Here is an 18,857-nt window from a genome sequence, read left to right as displayed (position 1 = left end):
GGAGGCTGGTACAATTGCAACATTTAAGAGGCATTTTTGGATGGGTATATGAATAGGAAGGGTTTGGAGGGATATGGGCCAGGTGCTGACAGGTGGGACTAGATTGGTTTGGGATATCTGGTCGGCATGGACGAGTTGGACCGAATGGTCTGTTTCCATGCTGTACATCTCTATGACTCTATGAACTCACTGAAGAGGAAACAGTAGACACAAACACAGAGTCTGATCAAACAAACAATAAAACAGTGCATGCTACCTGGACGCCCTGATAAACCAACAAACGGCCCGCCCCTCTCACCTTCAGGCCACTCAAAGTCAGCCCGGCCCATGCCCTTCTGGCTAATACTCCCTTTCTTAGCTGACAGCCAGGACTCTCTAATTGGACCAGATTACTAGCCCAAATCAGGAACTCATATTCTATGCGATCGACCTGGCTGACCTCGTTGCAATCACTTATCTCCTGAGGCTGTTTTTAATCGGATGTCCCTTGGCATCTAAGATTGTCAGCTGACTTCCTACCTGAGTAACCAATAAGAACATTGGATTCTGCAATGCCCAAAGGATCATTCTTGATTTCATTGATCTCAGAGTTCATCTATATTAGATGAAAAATTGAATTTTGGGTTATGATCCTTAAGAAATATTACTGATCTTATCTACTCCGTAACCATTCTCCTCTCAGATACTCAAATATGATTAGCATGGAGCATTCATGTTATGATCCCACTTCTAACTAGACAAGTCCAATATTAAGATCTGACTTGAGAGACAATAATCATATTAAGAATACAATGCATAGAAGATCCAGGAGGAAGAAAATAAACAGTAGGTTTCCAGGATTAAATAGGAATGTGAAGAGAATGCTCACAAACCTTTAATGTAAGAGAGGTGGGGGTGCTGCATTGTTGATAAAGGAGGCCATCGCTGCAGTAATGAGATTAAAATCACACAACACCATGTTCTCATCCAACAGGTTTTTTTGAAAGCACTAGCGCTGCTCCTTCATCAGGTGGTTGTAGAGCATAGCCATAAGACGCAGAAGTTATATTGTCCTGCTTCACAATCACCTGATGAAGGAGCAGCGCTAGCGCTTCCAAATAAACCTGTCGGACTATAACCCGGTGTTGTGTGATTTTTAACTTTGTCCACCCCAGTCCAACACTGGCACCTCCACATCATGAGGAAGGATCTTCTCACTGGGTCTTCAAACGAGGCGCTCTTGGTAAACCTGAGAAATAAAAAAGGGGTGAATACTTTGCTGGGTTTATGGTACAGGCTTCCCAGCAATCACAGGGCGATAGAGAAGTGGATATGTCGGCAAATCACGAAGAGGTGTGAGAGAAACAGAATTATAGTTGTAGGGGATTTTAACTTTGCTAATATAAACTGGGATCATCTCAGTATGAAAGAATTAGACAGGATGGAATTTTTAAAATATGTCTAGGAGGGCCTTTTGTGCATGTGCATAGGTTGTCTACTATGGATGGAGCAATACTAGACATAATCCTAGGGAATGAAGATGATCAAGTGGTTGAAATTTCAGTGGGTAAGCATTTTGGAAATAGTGATCATAACTCTGTAAGTTTCAAAGCCATTATGGAAAGGGATAACTATAATTCAGAAGTGTTTAAATTTGGGGGGAGGCTGATTTCAATGTCATAAGACAGGATCTGGCAAACATAGACTGGGGTTAGTTACTGGGTGACACAGTGGTTAGCACTGCTACCTCACAGCGCCAGAGACCTGGGTTCAATTCCCGCCTCAGGCAACGGTCTGTGTGGAGTTTGCACATTCTTCCTGTGTCTGTGTGGGTTTCCTCCAGGTGCCCTGGTTTCCTCCCACAGTCCAAAGATGTGCAGGTTAGGTGAATTGACCATGCTAAATTGCCCGTAGAGTTAGGTGAAGGGGTAAATGTAGGGGAATGGGTCTTCGGCAGGTCGGTGTGGACTTGTTGGGCCGAATGGCCTGTTTCCACACTGTAAGTAGTCGATCAGCTGAAAAACATGCAGGTAAGTGGGAGTCTTTTAAAAGTAGCAGTGAGAATTCAGGGCCGGCTTGTTCCTCTGTGAGGGAAGGGCAAGGGAAGCAAGTCCTTGGAAATCCTGGATGTCAAGGGATATCGAGAGTCTGGTAAAGAAAAAGGATGAAGCATATATCTGACTCAATGAATTAAGAACAGGGAGGACCTTCAAAACCATACAGAGTGTAAGGGATTGCTTAAAAAGGAAATTAGGAGGGCAAAGAGGGGACACAAAATATCTGTGGCAGATAGGATTAAGGAAACCCTCAAAGCTTTTCATAAGTATCTTAAAAATAAGAGGATTACCAGAGAACGGGTGGGGCCTATTAGAGACCAATAGGGCAACTTGTGCGTGTAGTAGGTGGATGTGGGTGAGTCTTAAATGAATATTTCTCAACTTCATTTATAGAGGAGAAAGGCATTGTAGCTGGGGATTTCATTTGGGATGGGGAGGTTCTAGACCATGGTAAGATTGATAGGGAGGAGAGATTAGATGTTTTAGTGGTCATAAAGGTAGATACATTGCCAGGGCCCAATGAGATGTATCCCAGGCTGCTTTGGGAGGCAGGGAGGAAATTACTGGGGCCCTGATGGAGATATTTAATACTTTGCTGGCTACAGGGGAAATGCCAAATGACTAGAGGATTATTAATGTGTTTCCTTTGTCTCAGCTGGTTTAGGCCAGGTAATTACAGACCAGTTAGTCTGACACCAGTGATAGGGAAATTATTGGAAACAAGTCTGAAGGACAAACTTAATCCATACTTGGGACTGCAGGGATTGATCAGGAATTGTCAGCACGGATTTCTTAAAGGAAGATCTTGTCTGACCAATTTAATTGAGTTTTTTTTACAAAGGTGACCAAATTTACTGATGTGGTTGGTGCAGTTAATGTGGTTTCCTTGGGCTTCAGTAAGGGCTTTGACTTCATCCCACATGGAAGGCTGGTCCGCAAGGTAAGAGCCCAGGGGATCCAAGGCAAGTTGGCAAACTGGATCCAAAATTGGCTTCCAAACAGGAGGCAAAGGGTGATGGTGGAGGGATGTTTATGTGATTGGAAGCCTGTGACCAGTGGTATACCACAGGGATCGGTGCTGGGACCCTTGCTGTTTGTTACTTACATTAATGATTTGAGTGTGAATGTAGAGAAGTTTGATTAGTAAGAAATTTGCAGATGAAAAATTGGTGATAGTGAGATGGATGGTCTCTGGCTGCAGTCTGATAGTGATCCACTGGCAAATTGGGAAGAGCAATGACAGGTGGAATTCAATCCTGATAAATGTGAGGTGATACATTTTGGAAGGTTTAATAAAGGAAGGATATACACAATGATTGGTAGGTCCCTAGCAGTACTGAGGAACAAAGGGCCTTTTGTGTATAAATCCATAGATTCCTGAAGGCATCAGCACAGGTAGACAGGGTAGACATGGAATGCTTGCCTTCATTAGCCAGGCAGAGAATATAGGAATAAGGAAATCTTATTACAAGTTTTGAGATGAATTCTTGAAATGCTTGAATGCTTGGAAAGAGATGGTCGTGTGAGGGAACCTTGGTTGACAAGGGAGGTTGAATGTCTTGTAAGTTTAGATCAAGTAGATTGGACGGGGCGGTGTTTGTGCAGTGTGTCCAGGAAGCTTTTCTAACTCAGTATGTAGATTGTCCGACCAGAGGGGAGGCCATATTGGATTTGGTACTTGGTAACGAACCGGGACAAGTGATGGGCTTGTTAGTGGGTGAGCATTTTGGTGATGTTGACCACAATTCTGTGACTTTCACCTTGGTTATGGAGAGAAAGGTGCGTGCAACAGGGTAGGTTTTACAGTTGGGGGAAGGGTAAATACGATGCTGCAAGACAGGATCTGAGGAGCATAAATTGGGAGCATAGGCTGTCAGGGAAGAATGTCATTGAAATGTGGAACTTTTTCAAGGAACAGATACGACGTGTCCTTGATATGTATGTACCTGTCAGGCAGGAAAGAGATGGTCGTGTGAGGGAACCTTGGTTGACGAGGGAGGTTGAATGTCTTGTAAGGAGGAAGAAGGAGGCTTACATAAGGTTGAGGAAACAAGGTTCAGACAGAGCGTTGGAGGGATACAGGATAGCCAGAAGGGACCTGAAGAAAGGGATTAGGAGAGCTAAGAGAGGGCATGAAAAACCTTTGGCGGGTAGGATCAAGGATAACCCCAAGGCCTTTTATGCGTATGTGAGAAACATGAGAATGACGAGAACGAGGGTAGGTCCGATCAAGGACAATAGTGGGAGACTGTGTATTGAGTCAGAAAAGATAGGAGAGGTCTTGAATGAGTACTTTTCTTTAGTATTTACAGATGAGAGGGACCGTATTGTTGAAGAGGAGAGTATGAAACGGACTGGTAAGCTAGAGGAGATACTTGTTAGGAAGGAAGATGTGTTGGGCGTTTTGAAAAACTTGAGGATAGATAAGTGCCCCGGGATGACGGGATATATCCTAGGATTATGTGGGAAGCAAGAGAGGAAATTGCAGTACCGTTGGCAATGATCTTTTCATCTTCACTGTCAACGGGGGTGGTACCAGGGGACTGGAGAGTGGCGAATGTTGTGCCCCTGTTCAAAAAAGGGAATAGGGATAACCCTGGGAATTACAGGCCAGTTAATCTTACTTCGGTGGTAGGCAAAGTAATGGAAAGGGTACTGAGGGATAGGATTTATGAGTATCTGGAATGACACTGCTTGATTAGGGACAGCCAGCACGGATTTGTGAGGGGTAGGTCTTGCCTTACAAGTCTTATTGAATTCTTTGAGGAGGTGACCAAGCATGTGGATGAGGGTAGATCAGTGGATGTAGTGTACATGGATTTTAGTAAGGCATTTGATAAGGTTCCCCATGGTAGGCTTATGCGGAAAGTCAGGAGGCATGGGATAGCAGGAAGTTGGCCAGTTGGATAGAGAACTGGCTAACCGGTCGAAGTCAGAGAGTGGTGGTAGATGGCAAATATTCAGCCTGGAGCCCAGTTACAAGTGGAGTTCCGCAGGGATCAGTTCTGGGTCCTCTGCTGTTTGTAATTTTTATTAATGACTTGGAAGAGGGAGTCGAAGGGTGGGTCAGTAAATTTGCAGACGATACGAAGATTGGTGGAGTTGTGGATAGTGAGGAGGGCTGTTGTCAGCTGCAAAGGGACTTAGATATGATGCAGAGCTGGGCTGAGGAGTGGCAGATGGAGCTCAACCCTGTCAAGTGTGAGATTGTCCATTTTGGAAGGACAAATAAGAATGGGGAATACAGGGTTAACGGTAGGGTTCTTAGTAAGGTGGAGGAGCAGAGGGATCTTGGGGTCTATGTTCATAGATCTTTGAAAGTTGCCACTCAGCTGGATAGAGCTTGTAAGGAGGCCTATGGTGTATTAGCGTTCATTAGCAGAGGGATTGAATTCAAGAGTCGTGAGGTGATGTTGCAGCTGTACAGGACGTTGGTAAGGCCACATTTGGAGTACTGTGTGAGTTCTGGTTGCCTCACTTTAGGAAAGATGTGGAAGCTTTGGAGAGGGTGCAGAGCAGATTTACCAGGATGTTGCCTGGAATGGAGAATGGGTCGTACGAGGATAGGTTGAGAGTGCTAGGTCTTTTCTCATTGGAACGGAGAAGGATGAGGGGTGACTTGATAGAGGTTTATAAGATGATCAGGGGAATAGATAGAGTAGACATTCAGAGACTTTTTCCCCGGGTACAACAGTGTGTTACAAGGGGACATAAATTTAAGCTGAAGGGTGGAAGATATAGGGGGGATATCAGGGGTAGGTTCATTACACAGAGAGTGGTGGGGACATGGAATGCGTTGCCTGTGGGAGTGGCAAAGTCAGAATCATTGGTGACCTTTAAGCGGCAATTGGATAGGTACATGGATAGGTGCTTAAGCTAGGACAAATGTTCGGCACAACATCGTGGGCCGAAGGGCCTGTTCTGTGCTGTATTGTTCTATGTTCTAAGCCAACATGATGGGCCACATGTTGGGAAATGGAATTACAGTGGATAGATACTTGTCAGTAAGAAGGGGAGAGTCAAGAGATGTAGAGAGGAAACGTTTTGTCACCCTGAGGATACTGAGGGTCTGGAGTGCACTAAAGGGAGGGAAACGTCACAACCATTAAAGAATACTTGGATGAGTACTTGAAATGTCCTAGCATTCAAGACTATGGGCCAAGTGCTGGAAAATAAAGGTGAGTGTAGATAGTAGTATGTTCTTAAACGAGTCAGACTTGATGGGTTGAAGGCCAGTACTGTTTGATTCCATGAAGACCAACTCAGACACAATGGGCCAAGGGCTCTATTTTCATGATGTAATGCTCTATGACTCAATGACAAAAAAAAAAATCTTCCCTGTATTAGTTATCTTTTACAACATAGTAAAATCAGACAACCAATTTGGACACAGAATATCCCCGAGAACTATCCGTCAAATAAATGACCACATATGGGGTTATAGTCTAGAACTGCCCAAATAGGCTGGGGCTGTTTTCCCAGGAGTGTCAGAGGCTGAGGGGTTTGTAACCTTATGGAGGTTTGTACAATCATGAGGGGCATGGATCGGGTAAATAGCCAGCATCCTTACTCCAGAGCAGGGGAGTGCAATACTAGAGGGCTTAAGTTTAAGGTGAGAGGGGAAAGATGTAAAAGGGACCTAAGGGATAATGTTTTGATGCTGGAGATGGGGGGGAGAGGGCGGGAATGTGCATGTGTGGAATGGGCTACCAGAGAGAGTGGGGGTGGGGTGGGGTGGGGTGGGGCTGGTACAATGACATTATTTAAAAGGCATCTGGATGGGGATATTAGGAAGAGTTTAGAGGGATATGGGCCAAGTGCTAGCAAATGGGACTAGATTAGGTTGGGATATCTGGTTGGCATGGATGAGTTGGACCGAAAGCTCTGTTTCCGTGCTGTACATCTCTATGACGCTAAATCAGGCTCAGGTATATAGTAGAACATGTTCTCATTATCAACGTAAATGGGTGGATTTGATTCTGAAATTGTCCCTTGTGGTTTGAAGTGCACATACAACTCAGTTTGTGAACCTGGGTTTGTACCTGTCCCATGTTGGAATAGGGCTAGTTATTAAATACATACTAAATGGAATAATTTCACCAGATTGACTGAGTGCACGGTCGTGATTAAAACTTCTGTTTTGTGACTGCAGGAGTGACTCAATCCACAGACGTAAATGTCACTGTTTCTTTCACGAAATACCAGCTGCAGACTCTCAGCTATCAGAAAATACTAAAGCCTCCACTCAACTTCACAGCCAGGGTAAGTACTCATCGAGACAGATCTATCCTCAGAGGTCCGATTGTGACCAAGCCTGGGTGAGAGCCGGGAGGTGGTTGGGAGGTAGGCTGGGGTGAGGCAATGGGTGCGGATAGTCAATTCACATTAACACACAATGACAAGTCTCCAGTCCACCAGGATCTTTTAAATTCTCTTTGGATCAGTGCCACCATCACCTTTGAGAAAGGAACTGAACTTGTCTTTGTTCGTTAGTCCAGCATGTATTATAATCCAATCCTACATACTCTGAGATGGCAGCAGTTGGACTGTATCAAGGGCATTATTGTGTCCCCTGGATGTCCAAATGCACTTCAAGCAGTTTATCCACCTTTGCTGCCCCATCACTGCTGATGTGCAATCCTTTTTTGGCTGTTCTGTACACAGCAAGATCCCACAAAGAGCAAATACAATTCATGCCTATTTACCAGGGGGCTGCATAGTGGCTCAATGGTTTCTTCCTGCTGTCCAAAGCTGTATGGGTCAGATGGAATGGCTGTGCTAAATTGCCCATAATGTCCAAGGGATTTGCAGACTGGGTGGATTAGCCATGGGAAACGCAAGGTTATAGGAATAGGAGAGGGTAGGGTGTGTGTCTGGGTAGGATGCTCTCTGAGGAGGGGCAGTGTGGACTTGATGGGTTGAATGGCCTGCTTCTACACCTTAGGGATTCTATTATTCTATCTTTATCCTCATTTGAGAAAGCAGCCTTGATTAACCATCTCCTGCTGAACCGCTAAGTGTGGTGGTTGGGGAGGGGAATGGGTTCTGCCAGGTTATGGGTGCTGGGTTCTGGTAGAAACCTATGACCCCATGAGAGTATCGGTGGGAGCGAAGGGGAGCCAAGGGATATGGGGAAAATGCAGGAAAATAAATGTGAGGAATGTTGGATCAGCCATGATCCTATTGAATTTTGGAGCAGACTCGAGGGGCTGAATGGCCTCATCCTGTTCCTCTTTGTCATGGTTTTATGTCCTTATCTCATTGAGGACATAAGATTTACTTTTAACTCGCTTTTGGTATTTAATTCACAAAAAGATTCATTGCCAGGACTGTTAGCTTCACTAAGTATTTCCCTTCAGTGAATCTGAGCATTCTGGTCATGTCAACGGTGTTGCTGCATTTTTGTGACCATTGAGCGACTGAACGCTTCTCTTGTTAATTTCAAGGTGCATGTGACACGTGTCGATCACAGGAAACTGACACTGCAAGATAGAGCAAACATTCTCATTGTCCAAGTATCAGAGACCCAAAGACACCCAGCTGTAAATTCAACACTCACCAGCAACCCATTGGAACGTGTTGATATCGCCAGGGATTTATGGGAGACATCCAAACGCATCATCAATGTCACTGTTCCAGAGAGCGGATTGGTTACGCTTCAGTTTCCATTGTTGCCAAACACTGTGAACTTATGGATACAGGTAGAATCTGGACCCTCTTAAGCCATCTCCTGCACACACACACACACTCACCACAGAACACACACACACACACACACTCACTTACCATATAACATATACACACACTGCAAACATATATGCTCGCACACACATATTCAACACACGCACACGCAACACACACCACATAACTCGTACACACACCACATAACTCATACACACACCACATAACTCACACACACACTCACTCACAATTCACATTCACACCCACACTCTCACACCACACCACACACACACATGCACGCACGCACACACACACACACAAACACAGACGCACACACACAGCCATGCACACACACAACTAACATATAAGCATGTGGACACGCATTCAACACACACACAACACACAGACTCACGCACAAGACACACACATACACACACTGACACACACATATGCATGCACTGACACACAACACGGACACAATGCACACATACAAGCATACACACACACATACACGTGCATGAAAACACACACAAGCACACATGCACAACTACATATACAAACATGCAGATGCATGCACATGCACACGTGCACACATACACAGAATCACAAACTCTCACTATGACTCATTATCAAAGTCACAGTCATTGACACACAGTGGCTCCCTCTCGCATACACTTACTCACTCACACATAAACATGCCATCACTTACAATCAAACTTGTTTACACAATTTCACTCATTCATTCACACTCTTACTCTCTCTCACTCATTCACACTCGCTCACACTCACTGTCACACACATTCACTCACACACTCTCATTTACACATACTCCAACTCATTTGCATATATAACTCACACACTCTCACACACACTCTCACTTACACACACACACGTTCTCATTTGCTTACACTTTTATCTTTCACTCACCCTCACTCTCACTCATACTCAGTTTCACTAACTCATATCGCTTCTCTCTCACTCACTCTCACTCTTTTCCCATTCCAGTTTGACATGGGCTCTGGGAGGGCTGGTGCTGCTGGACCGATGGGAGTGATGTTGCGTGCTGGCGGGTATTCTGCTCTGTTGGGAATGCTGAGATCTGGTGGTAAATCCATGACAGCATTGAGGGGGGGAGCATGGTGGCAGTGGGTGGGAATGTTCTGGTAAGTCCGTAGGTTAGGATGAGTGGGAATAAACTGCAGTGTGCATGTGTTGATATATACACACATCAACACTACAGGTCAATCAGTGTCAAAGGAACAACTCAATTTGGGCAAAAACCAACCAGTTCAAATAAAGGATGATATGCTCAATATTTTCTTATCCACAGTTGCTCAATTTGATATTTATTTTTACATGCACAAGTTCCCATTCACACATTCACAGTCTCGCTCACTCATTCAAATTCTCATAAACACACACTCATCCTTTCACTCACACTCATACAGACTCACACACACACTCATATTCACATACACTATCAAACACACACTCATTCATACACTATTGTTCACTCATACACATTCTCCCTAACATGCACTCATTCTTTCACTCACACTCATACACACACTCACGTGTTCACGTGTTCACATACACTCTTAAATAGGGTCACACATTCTCACTCACTTATACTCAGCCTCACAGGGACTGGATTTAAATTCAGTTAATAAATTAAATTCTCAGTCAAAATTAACCTAGTTCACTAATGACCTGTTCCTATCTGGCCTGGCTGACCAGTGCCTTCAGACATGTAACAATGTAATTGCTTGTAATTGCCCTCTGAAATGACTTGACAACGTGGGGTCAAATGGGTAAACAATGCTGACCATACCCAGTATTTTAATTATCGTCAAGTGTAATATTCCTCACATATGTCAGTCCATGAATTTATGTCAGTTGAGAATAAAGCAGCATTAGATGAATTTGGGGATTGTAGAAACAGCTGGGGCATGTGGATAAATGCAGGGGATACTCACTTTGTTGCTAAAATTCCCAACAGATGCAATTTGTGAAAACTGTGGAACATATTTCAGTGAGCACTAATAACTGGTTTTACAGGAGACCAGTTATCCAACTTCAAACTCAGAGTCCTGTTCTCAAGGTAATGATCAGAGAGAAATTCACCCCATTATTCTCCACATCTTGATTTTAAAGTGCATTAACGAGCTGTGTTTACCTCTAGGTGGGGCTGCCATTCCAAGTCTCTATTGAAAGCTCAGAGTTATTGAATGAGACGACGTATCAGGTATCTTATTCCGTGACTTATAATTTAAAAGGAAAGGTTCATTTATGCAGCACAGTGTTGTACGTTTCAGTGCACTGCATTTGCCAACACAGGCTGGCAACACCAAACAGCAATAGGTGACAGTCACTCAGTTAACAGCCAACTGGTGCAGGGTGAATCAGATCAATAACCAAACCAGCAGGTCTGGCTGCAACTGTGGAGAGAGAGAAAAACAGAGTGAATGTTTCGGGTCCGGTGACTCTTCATCAGAGCTGAGAGCAACTATGAAAACGTGGTGTTTATAGTGAAGATTGGATTATGGTTGGGATGGGAGTGAAGCAGATAGGTGGAGACAGAGAGAGAAAGAGAGAGAGAGAGAGATGAAAGCGGTAGGCAGACAGACAATGGCATTTTTGATAGTAAGACAGGACAGAGGAATAAATGATAATGACGGCAAAGAACTGGCGATAATGGGTAGGCTGAAGAATCCAAAACATTCTTTGTGTTTCTTTTTCCACAGATGCTGCCGTACCTGCTCAGTTACTCCAGCAACTTCTGTTTTTGTTCCACATAGTAGATTTAGATTTATTGTCACATCTATATAAAAAACTGCAAGGAAAAGGATTTTACTGGTGCAACAGGCCTCAGGGTCACTGTTACATTCCCGGGGTCTCTGTAACAGGCTATTGGGTCTCTGTAACAGGGCCTAGGGTCTCTGTAACAGACTTCAGGGTCTCTGTAACAGACTCCGGGGTCTCTGTAACAGACCCCAGGGTCACTGGTACATTCCCGGGGTCTCTGTAACAGACTCCGGGGTCTCTGTAACAGGCTCTGGGGTTTCTGTAACAGGTTCAAGGGTCTCTGTAACGGGCTCCGGGGTCTCTGTAACAGGCCCCGGGATCTCTGTAACAGGCTCTGGGGTCTCTGTAACAGACTCCGGGGTCTCTGTAACAGGCTCTGGGGTTTCTGTAATAGGTTCAAGGGTCTCTGTAACGGGCTCCGGGGTCTCTGTAACAGTAGTCTGGATGTCGGATGTAAGTTAAATCAGGAGCTGAAATTGGCCTGTTGCAAAGATGTCACTACAGTTGTTATGGGGGATTTTAACATGCAGGTAGACTGGGAGAATCAGGATGGTATGGGGCCTCAAGAAAGAGACTTTGTGGAGTGCCTCAGAGATGGATTCTTAGAGCAGCTGGTGCTGGAGCCGACCAGGAAGAAGGCAATTCTGGATCTGGTATTGTGTAACGAACTAGAATTGGTCAGAGACCTCGAAGTGAAGGAGCCATTGGGAAGTAGTGACCATAATACAATAAGCTTCAATCTGCAATTTGAGAGGGAGAGGGTACAGTCAGAAGTGACAGTACTTCTGTTGAATAAAGGGAACTATGGAGCTATGAGGGAGGAGCTGGCCAAAGTTCAATGGTGCAATACCTTAGCAGGGATGACAGTGGAGGAACAATGGCGGATATTTCTGTGTATAATGCAGAAGTTGCAGGATCAGTTCATTCCTAAAAGGAAGAAAGATCCCAGGAGGAGGCATGGGCGGCCGTGGCTGACGAGGGAAGTAAAGAAACATATAAAGTTAAAAGAGAAAAAGTATAACATAGCTAAAATAAGTGGGAAAACTGAGGACTGGGAAGCTTTTAAAGAGCAACAGAGGATTACTAAGAAGGAAATACGCAGAGGAAAAATGAGGTACGAAGGTAAACTGGCCAAGAATATTGAGGAGGATAGTAAAAGGTTTTGTAGGTATGTGCAAGGCAAAAAAATGGTTAGGACAAAAATTGGGACCTTGAAGACAGAAACAGAGGAATATATTACTAGGAACAAAGAAATGGCAGAGGAATTAAATGGGTACTTCAGATCTGTGTTCACTGGGGAGGACACAAGCAATCTCCCTGAGGTAACAGTGGCTGAAGGACCTGAACTGAAGGGAATTTATATTTGTCAGGATTTGGTGTTGGAGAGACTGTTAGGTCTGAAGGTTGATAAATCTCCGGGGCCTGATGGTCTGCATCCCAGGGTACTGAAGGAGGTGGCTCGGGAAATCGTGGATGCGTTGGTGATTATTTTCCAGAGTTCAATAGATTCGGGGTCGGTTCCTGAGGATTGGAGGGTGGCTAATGTTATACCACTTTTTAAGAAAGGTGGGTGAGAGAAAGCAGGAAATTATAGACCAGTTAGTCTGACCTCAGTGGTGGGAAAGATGCTGGAGTCTATTATAAAGGATGAAATTACTGCACATCTGGATAGTAGTAACAGGATAGGACAGAGTCAGCATGGATTTATGAAGGGGAAATCATGCTTGACTAATCTTCCTGAATTTTTTGAGGATGTAACTCTGAAGTTGGATGAGGGAGATCCAGTAAATGTAGTGTACCTGGACTTTCAGAAAGCTTTTGATAAAGTCCCACACAGGAGGTTAATGAGTAAAATTAGGGCGCATGGTATTGGGGGCAAAGTACTAGATTGGATTGAAAATTGGTTGGCTAATAGGAAACAAAGAGTAGTGATAAACGGCTCCATTTCGGAATGGCAGGCAGTGACCAGTGGGGTACTGCAGGGATCAGTACTGGGACCGCAGCTTTTTACAATATATATTAATGATATAGAAGATGGTATCAGCAATAACATTAGCAAATTTGCTGATGATACAAAGCTGGGTGGCAGGGTGAAATGTGATGAGGATGTTAGGAGATTACAGGGTGACCTGGACAAGTTAGGTGAGTGGGCAGATGCATGGCAGATGCAGTTTAATGTGGATAAATGTATGGTTATCCACTTTGGTGGCAAGAACAGGAAGGCAGACTACTACCTCAATGGAATCAATTTATGTAAAGGGGCAGTACAGAGATCTGGGTGTTCTTGTACACCAGTCAATGAAGGCAAGCATGTAGGTACAACAGGTAGTGAAGAAGGCTAATAGCATGCTGGCCTTCATAACCAGAGGAATTGAGTATAGAAGCAAAGAGGTGCTTCTGCAACTGTACAGGATCCTGGTGAGACCACACCTGGAGTAGTGTGTGCAGTTCTGGTCTCCAAATTTGAGAAAAGACATTCTGACTATTGAGGGAGTGCAGCGTAGATTCACGAGGTCAATTCCTGGAATGGCAGGATTACCTTACACTGAAAGACTGAAGCGACTGGGCTTGTATACCCTTGAGTTTCGAAGACTGAGAGGGCATCTGATTGAGACATATAAGATTATGAAAGGATTGGACACTCTGGCAGTAGGAAACATATTTCCACTGATGGGTGAGTGCCGAACCAGAGGACACAGCTTAAAAATACTGGGTAGACCGTTTAGGACAGAGCTCAGGAGAAACGTCTTCACCCAGAGAGTGGTGGGTGTGTGGAATGCTCTGCCCCAGAGGGCAGTGGAGGCCCACTCTCTGGATTCATTTAAGAAAGATTGGATAGAGCTCTCAAGGATAGTGGAATCAAGGGTTATGGAGATAAGGCAGGAACAGGATACTGATTAGGAATGATCAGCCATGATTATATTGAATGGCGGTGCAGGCTCGAAGGGCTGAATGGCCTACTCCCGCACCTATTGTCTATTGTCTATTGTCTCTGTAATAGGCCCTGGGGTCTCTGTAGCAGACTCCGGGATCTCTGTAACAGGCTCCGGGGTCTCTGTAACAGGCTCTGGGGTCTCTGTAACAGACTCCGGGGTCTCTGTAACAGGCCATGGGGTTTCTGTAACAGGCTCTGGGGTTTCTATAACAGACTCCGAGGTCTCTGGAACAGACCCTGGGGTCTCTGTAACAGGCCCTGGGGTCTCTGTAACAGGCTCCTGGGTCTCTGTAACAGACTCTGGGGTCTCTGTAACAGATTCTGGGGTCTCTGTATGTACAGATGTCTTTTCCTTTCCAAGGCCACGTGACAACTTGTTCTTGTACTATGCCCTCGCCCTTACAATTAGCATCCACTACTCCTATCTTGGCTCCACACACTCTGAGCTGTGGAATTCTGAAGCTAAAATGCCCTCCTTGTGAGAGTCCCAGAAACAATGCGTCGCGTCCCTCACCCTGCAGACCGAGATGCTGGAAGGCACCAGTGATTGTTCTGAAGAAGGGTCACTGAGATTGAAACCTTATCTTTCCATGCATGATTCTAGACCTACTGAGCTTCTACAGCAAGGTCTGTTTACATTCCAGGTTTGCAGTATCTACAGTTTTATCTATCAGAGTAATGGTCAGTTTAGTGCTGAATTCTAAATCATTTATGGTGCGGGTCAGTCGTGATCAGTGCCAAATGGAAGATTTCAATTGCATGTCTCTCTTTAGCAATGTTTAAATTGTGTACTGCCAAGCAGTTATGAGTCTTAAATTGATGGAATTATAGTTGAGCGATTGCTATTTATAATGCTGAGCCCGAAGGTGCACTGAGTGTGGTCTCCCTGCGACAGGAAAGACACTGTGAAACTTGAAAGGGTTCAGAAAAGATTTACAAGGATGTTGCCACTGTTGGAGGGTTTGTGCTATAGGGAGAGGTTGAATAGGCTGGGGCTGTTTTCCCTGGAGCTGAGGGTTGACCTTATAGAGGTTAATAAAATCATGAGGGGCATGGATGGGATGAATAGACAAGACTTTTTCCCATGGTGGGGGAGTCCAGAAGTAGATGCCATTGGTTTAAGATGAGAGGGGAAAAGTATAAAAGGGACCAAAGAGGCAACTTTTTCACACAGAGGGTGGTGTGTGTATGGAATAAGCTGCCAGAGGAAGTAGTGGAAGCTGGTACAAGTACAATATTTAAAAGGCATCTGGATGGGAATATGAATAGGAAGGGTTTAGAGGGATTTGGGGTGAATACTGGCAAATGGGATGAGATTCACTTAGGATATCTGGTCGGCATGGATGAGTTGGACCAAAGGGTCTGTTTCTGTGCTGTACATCTCAATGACTCTATGACTCTAATTAACCTGTGCTTCTCCCCCTTGTTAGAAGTGTAAAGTGTTGGAAAAGGTTATAAAAGATAGGATTTCTAATCATCTAGAAAAGAAACATTTGATTAGGGATAGTCAGCACAGTTTTGTGAAGGGTAGTTCGTGCCTCACAAACCTTATTGAGTTCTTTGAGAAGGTGACCAAACAGGTAGATGAGAGTAAACCGGTTGAGGTGGTGTATATGGATTTCAGCAAGGCGTTCAATGAGGTTCCCCACAGTAGGCTATTGTACAAAATGCGGATTGTGGGAGATATAGCAGTTTGGATCAGTAATTGGCTTGCTGAAAGAAGACAGAGGGTGGTGGTTGATGGGAAATGTTCATCCTGGAGTCCGCAAGGTGTACCGCAAGGGTCAGTGTTGGGTCCACTGCTGTTCGTCATTTTTATAAACTACCTGGATGAGGGCGTAGAAGGGTGGGTTAGTAAATTTGCAGACAACACTAAGGTCGGTGGAGTTGTGGATAGTGACGAAGGATGTTTTAGGTTACTGAGAGACATAGATAAACTGCAGAGCTGGGCTGAGAGGTGGCAAATGGAGTTTAATGCGGACAAGTGTGAGGTGATTCACTTTGGTCAGAGTAACCGGAATGCAAAATGCTGGGCTAATGGTAAGATTCTTGGTAGTGTCAATGAGCAGAGAGATCTCGGTGTCCAGGTACACAGATCTTTGAAAGTTGCCACCCAGGTTGACAGGGATGTTAAGAAGGCATACAGTGTTTTAGCTTTTATTAATAGAGGGATTGAGTTCTGGAACCATGAGGTTATGCTACAGCTGTACAAAACTCTGGTGCGGCTGCACTTGGAGTATTGTGTACAGTTCTGGTCACCGCATTATAAGAAGGATGTGGAAGCTTTGGAAAGGGTGCAGAGGAGATTTATTAGGATGTTGCCTGGTATGGAGAGAAAGTCTTACGAGGAAAGGCTGAGGGACTTGAGGCTGTTTTCATTAGAGAGAAGAAGGTTGAGGGGTGACTTACTAGAGACATATAGGATAATCAGAGGGTTACATAGGGTGGACAGGGAGAGCCTTTTTCCAAGAATGGTGATAGCGAGCACGTGGGGGAATAGCTTTAAATTGAGGGGTGATAGATATAGGACAGATGTCAGAAGTAGTTTTTTTATTCAGAGAGTAGTAAGGGTATGGAATGCTTTGCCTGCCACGGTAGTAGATTCACCAACTTTAAGTACATTTAAGTTGTCATTGGACAAGCATATGGATGTACATGGAATAGTGTAGGTGGGATGGGCTTCAGATTGGTATGACAGATCGGCGCAACATTGAGAGCCGAAGGGCCCGTACTGCACTGTAATGTTCTATATTCTATGTTCTATGTTCTATGTTCCCTCAGGTGATATCACGGGGTCAGGTGATACTGACAGGCAAAAGCAATCTGAGCACAATCCAGCTAACGCCGGAACCTTCCTGGGCTCCGTCAGCAAGCCTCATCGTCTACTACGTTGCAGAAGATGGTCAGCTCATTAGTTCTGATTTGGAGTTGGAAGTGGAAGGCATCTTTAGAAATCAGGTCAGAGCTTTTGTTGATGTTTAAACTTGTTGTTTGGATCTGGACAGCACCAGTAAGGCAGCCATTGTCCCTCAGCTCAATGGTGGCTCTATTGCTGGACAGATCTGAACAAACCTGGCTGTTTCAGATATCTTAGAACTAGAATCCCTAGAGTGTGGAAACAGACCCTTCAGCCCAACAAGTCCACACCAACCCTTCAAAGAGTAATCTACCGAGACCCCCTACTCTATATTTACCCCTGATTAATGCACCTAACCTACACATCCCCTAACATTAAGGGCAATTTAGCATGGCCAATTCACCGAGCATGCATATCTCTGGATTGTGGGAGGAAACCAGATCAGCCAGAGGAAACCCCACAGATGCGAGGAGAATGTGCAAACTCCACACAGACAGTTGCACAAGGCTGGAATCGAACCTGGGTCTATGAGGCGGCAGTGCTAACCACTGAGCCGCCTTGCCATCCTGGAGCACTTCAACACTTTATCAATTCCTGTTTTCCGTTTCTCACATCAAAGATGCATAAGGTCGTCCAACTGTTTCTGCTATTGAAATGTGTTTCGATGTTTCCGTTGCCTTCCTAGCAAACGTCCAATCTTTATTTCGGTTGAGTTCTGAAGAAGATGTTAACTCTGCTTTCTCCTCATAGATGCTGCCAGTTCCTGCTGAGTTTCTTCCAGCAATTTCTGTTCTGGTTTCTGATTTCTAGCATCCACTTGTTTCTGTCCACTTTTTAATTTCTGGTACAAATCAGTCATGATTCTTCAAGTCCAGGTTACTCCCATTTGTGACCTTCTCAGTTAATCAACAGTACTGAGTCCAAGCTTGGACGCTGCTTTTGTTTGGCAGTAAGTCTCACTGACCCAAACTTTGGGAAATCTATCCCCACATCTCCTTAATGAACTTCAGCATGTATCCAATAAATGACCTGTGAAGGGAGGTTCTATTTCATTAAACTCTTGGACAGAGATTAAAACCTTGTCTTATGAAGAGAGATTGAGCAGTTTGAGAGACATTATTGATGTATATAAAATGCTAGAGGGAATTGACAAGGTAGGTGTAGAAAGGATGTCTACTCATGTAGGGCAATGTAGAATGAGAGATCATAGTTTTAGGATTTAGGTAGCAGATTTTTTTATGAAGATGGGGAAAAATTACTTTTCTCCAAGGGTTGTAAATCCATCAAATCCATGATCCCAGAGTGTGGTGGACACTGAATATATTAAAAGAGGAGACAGCTTTTTAATTAGTAATGAGTGAAGGGTTATGGAGAGCGGGTAAGAAAGTGTTGTTGAGACTAAGAGGTCAGCCATGATTGTATTAAATGGTGGAGCAGACTCAAAGGGCTGAATGGCCTACTCCTGCTCTTTGTTCTTATGACAGAGGAGGCTTCCTGTGTTTAGAGATGTACGGGGGCGATGCCAGTTTTTGCAGCTTGTTTT

The 18,857-nt window shown here is 44.5% G+C and overlaps 1 protein-coding gene across 1 annotated transcript in view; it reads left to right on the top strand.

The window, feature by feature from the left end:
• Positions 1-18,857, top strand: part of cd109 (CD109 molecule) — a 142,426-nt gene that overhangs the window by 32,626 nt on the left and 90,943 nt on the right. Inside the window, exons 10-14 of the mRNA XM_087991108.1 lie at positions 7,189-7,298; positions 8,483-8,737; positions 10,717-10,818; positions 10,900-10,962; positions 17,239-17,415. Of these exons, the coding sequence (XP_087847234.1) occupies positions 7,189-7,298; positions 8,483-8,737; positions 10,717-10,818; positions 10,900-10,962; positions 17,239-17,415 (707 nt within the window). The remainder of the gene's footprint in view (positions 1-7,188; positions 7,299-8,482; positions 8,738-10,716; positions 10,819-10,899; positions 10,963-17,238; positions 17,416-18,857) is intronic.

Source organism: Chiloscyllium plagiosum, unplaced genomic scaffold, assembly GCF_037043375.1.
Source record: "Chiloscyllium plagiosum isolate Xiang-an unplaced genomic scaffold, Cpla_swu_hap1 HiC_scaffold_10, whole genome shotgun sequence".
Taxonomy (NCBI): domain Eukaryota; kingdom Metazoa; phylum Chordata; class Chondrichthyes; order Orectolobiformes; family Hemiscylliidae; genus Chiloscyllium; species Chiloscyllium plagiosum.
This window is presented reverse-complemented; position numbering and strand designations above follow the sequence as displayed.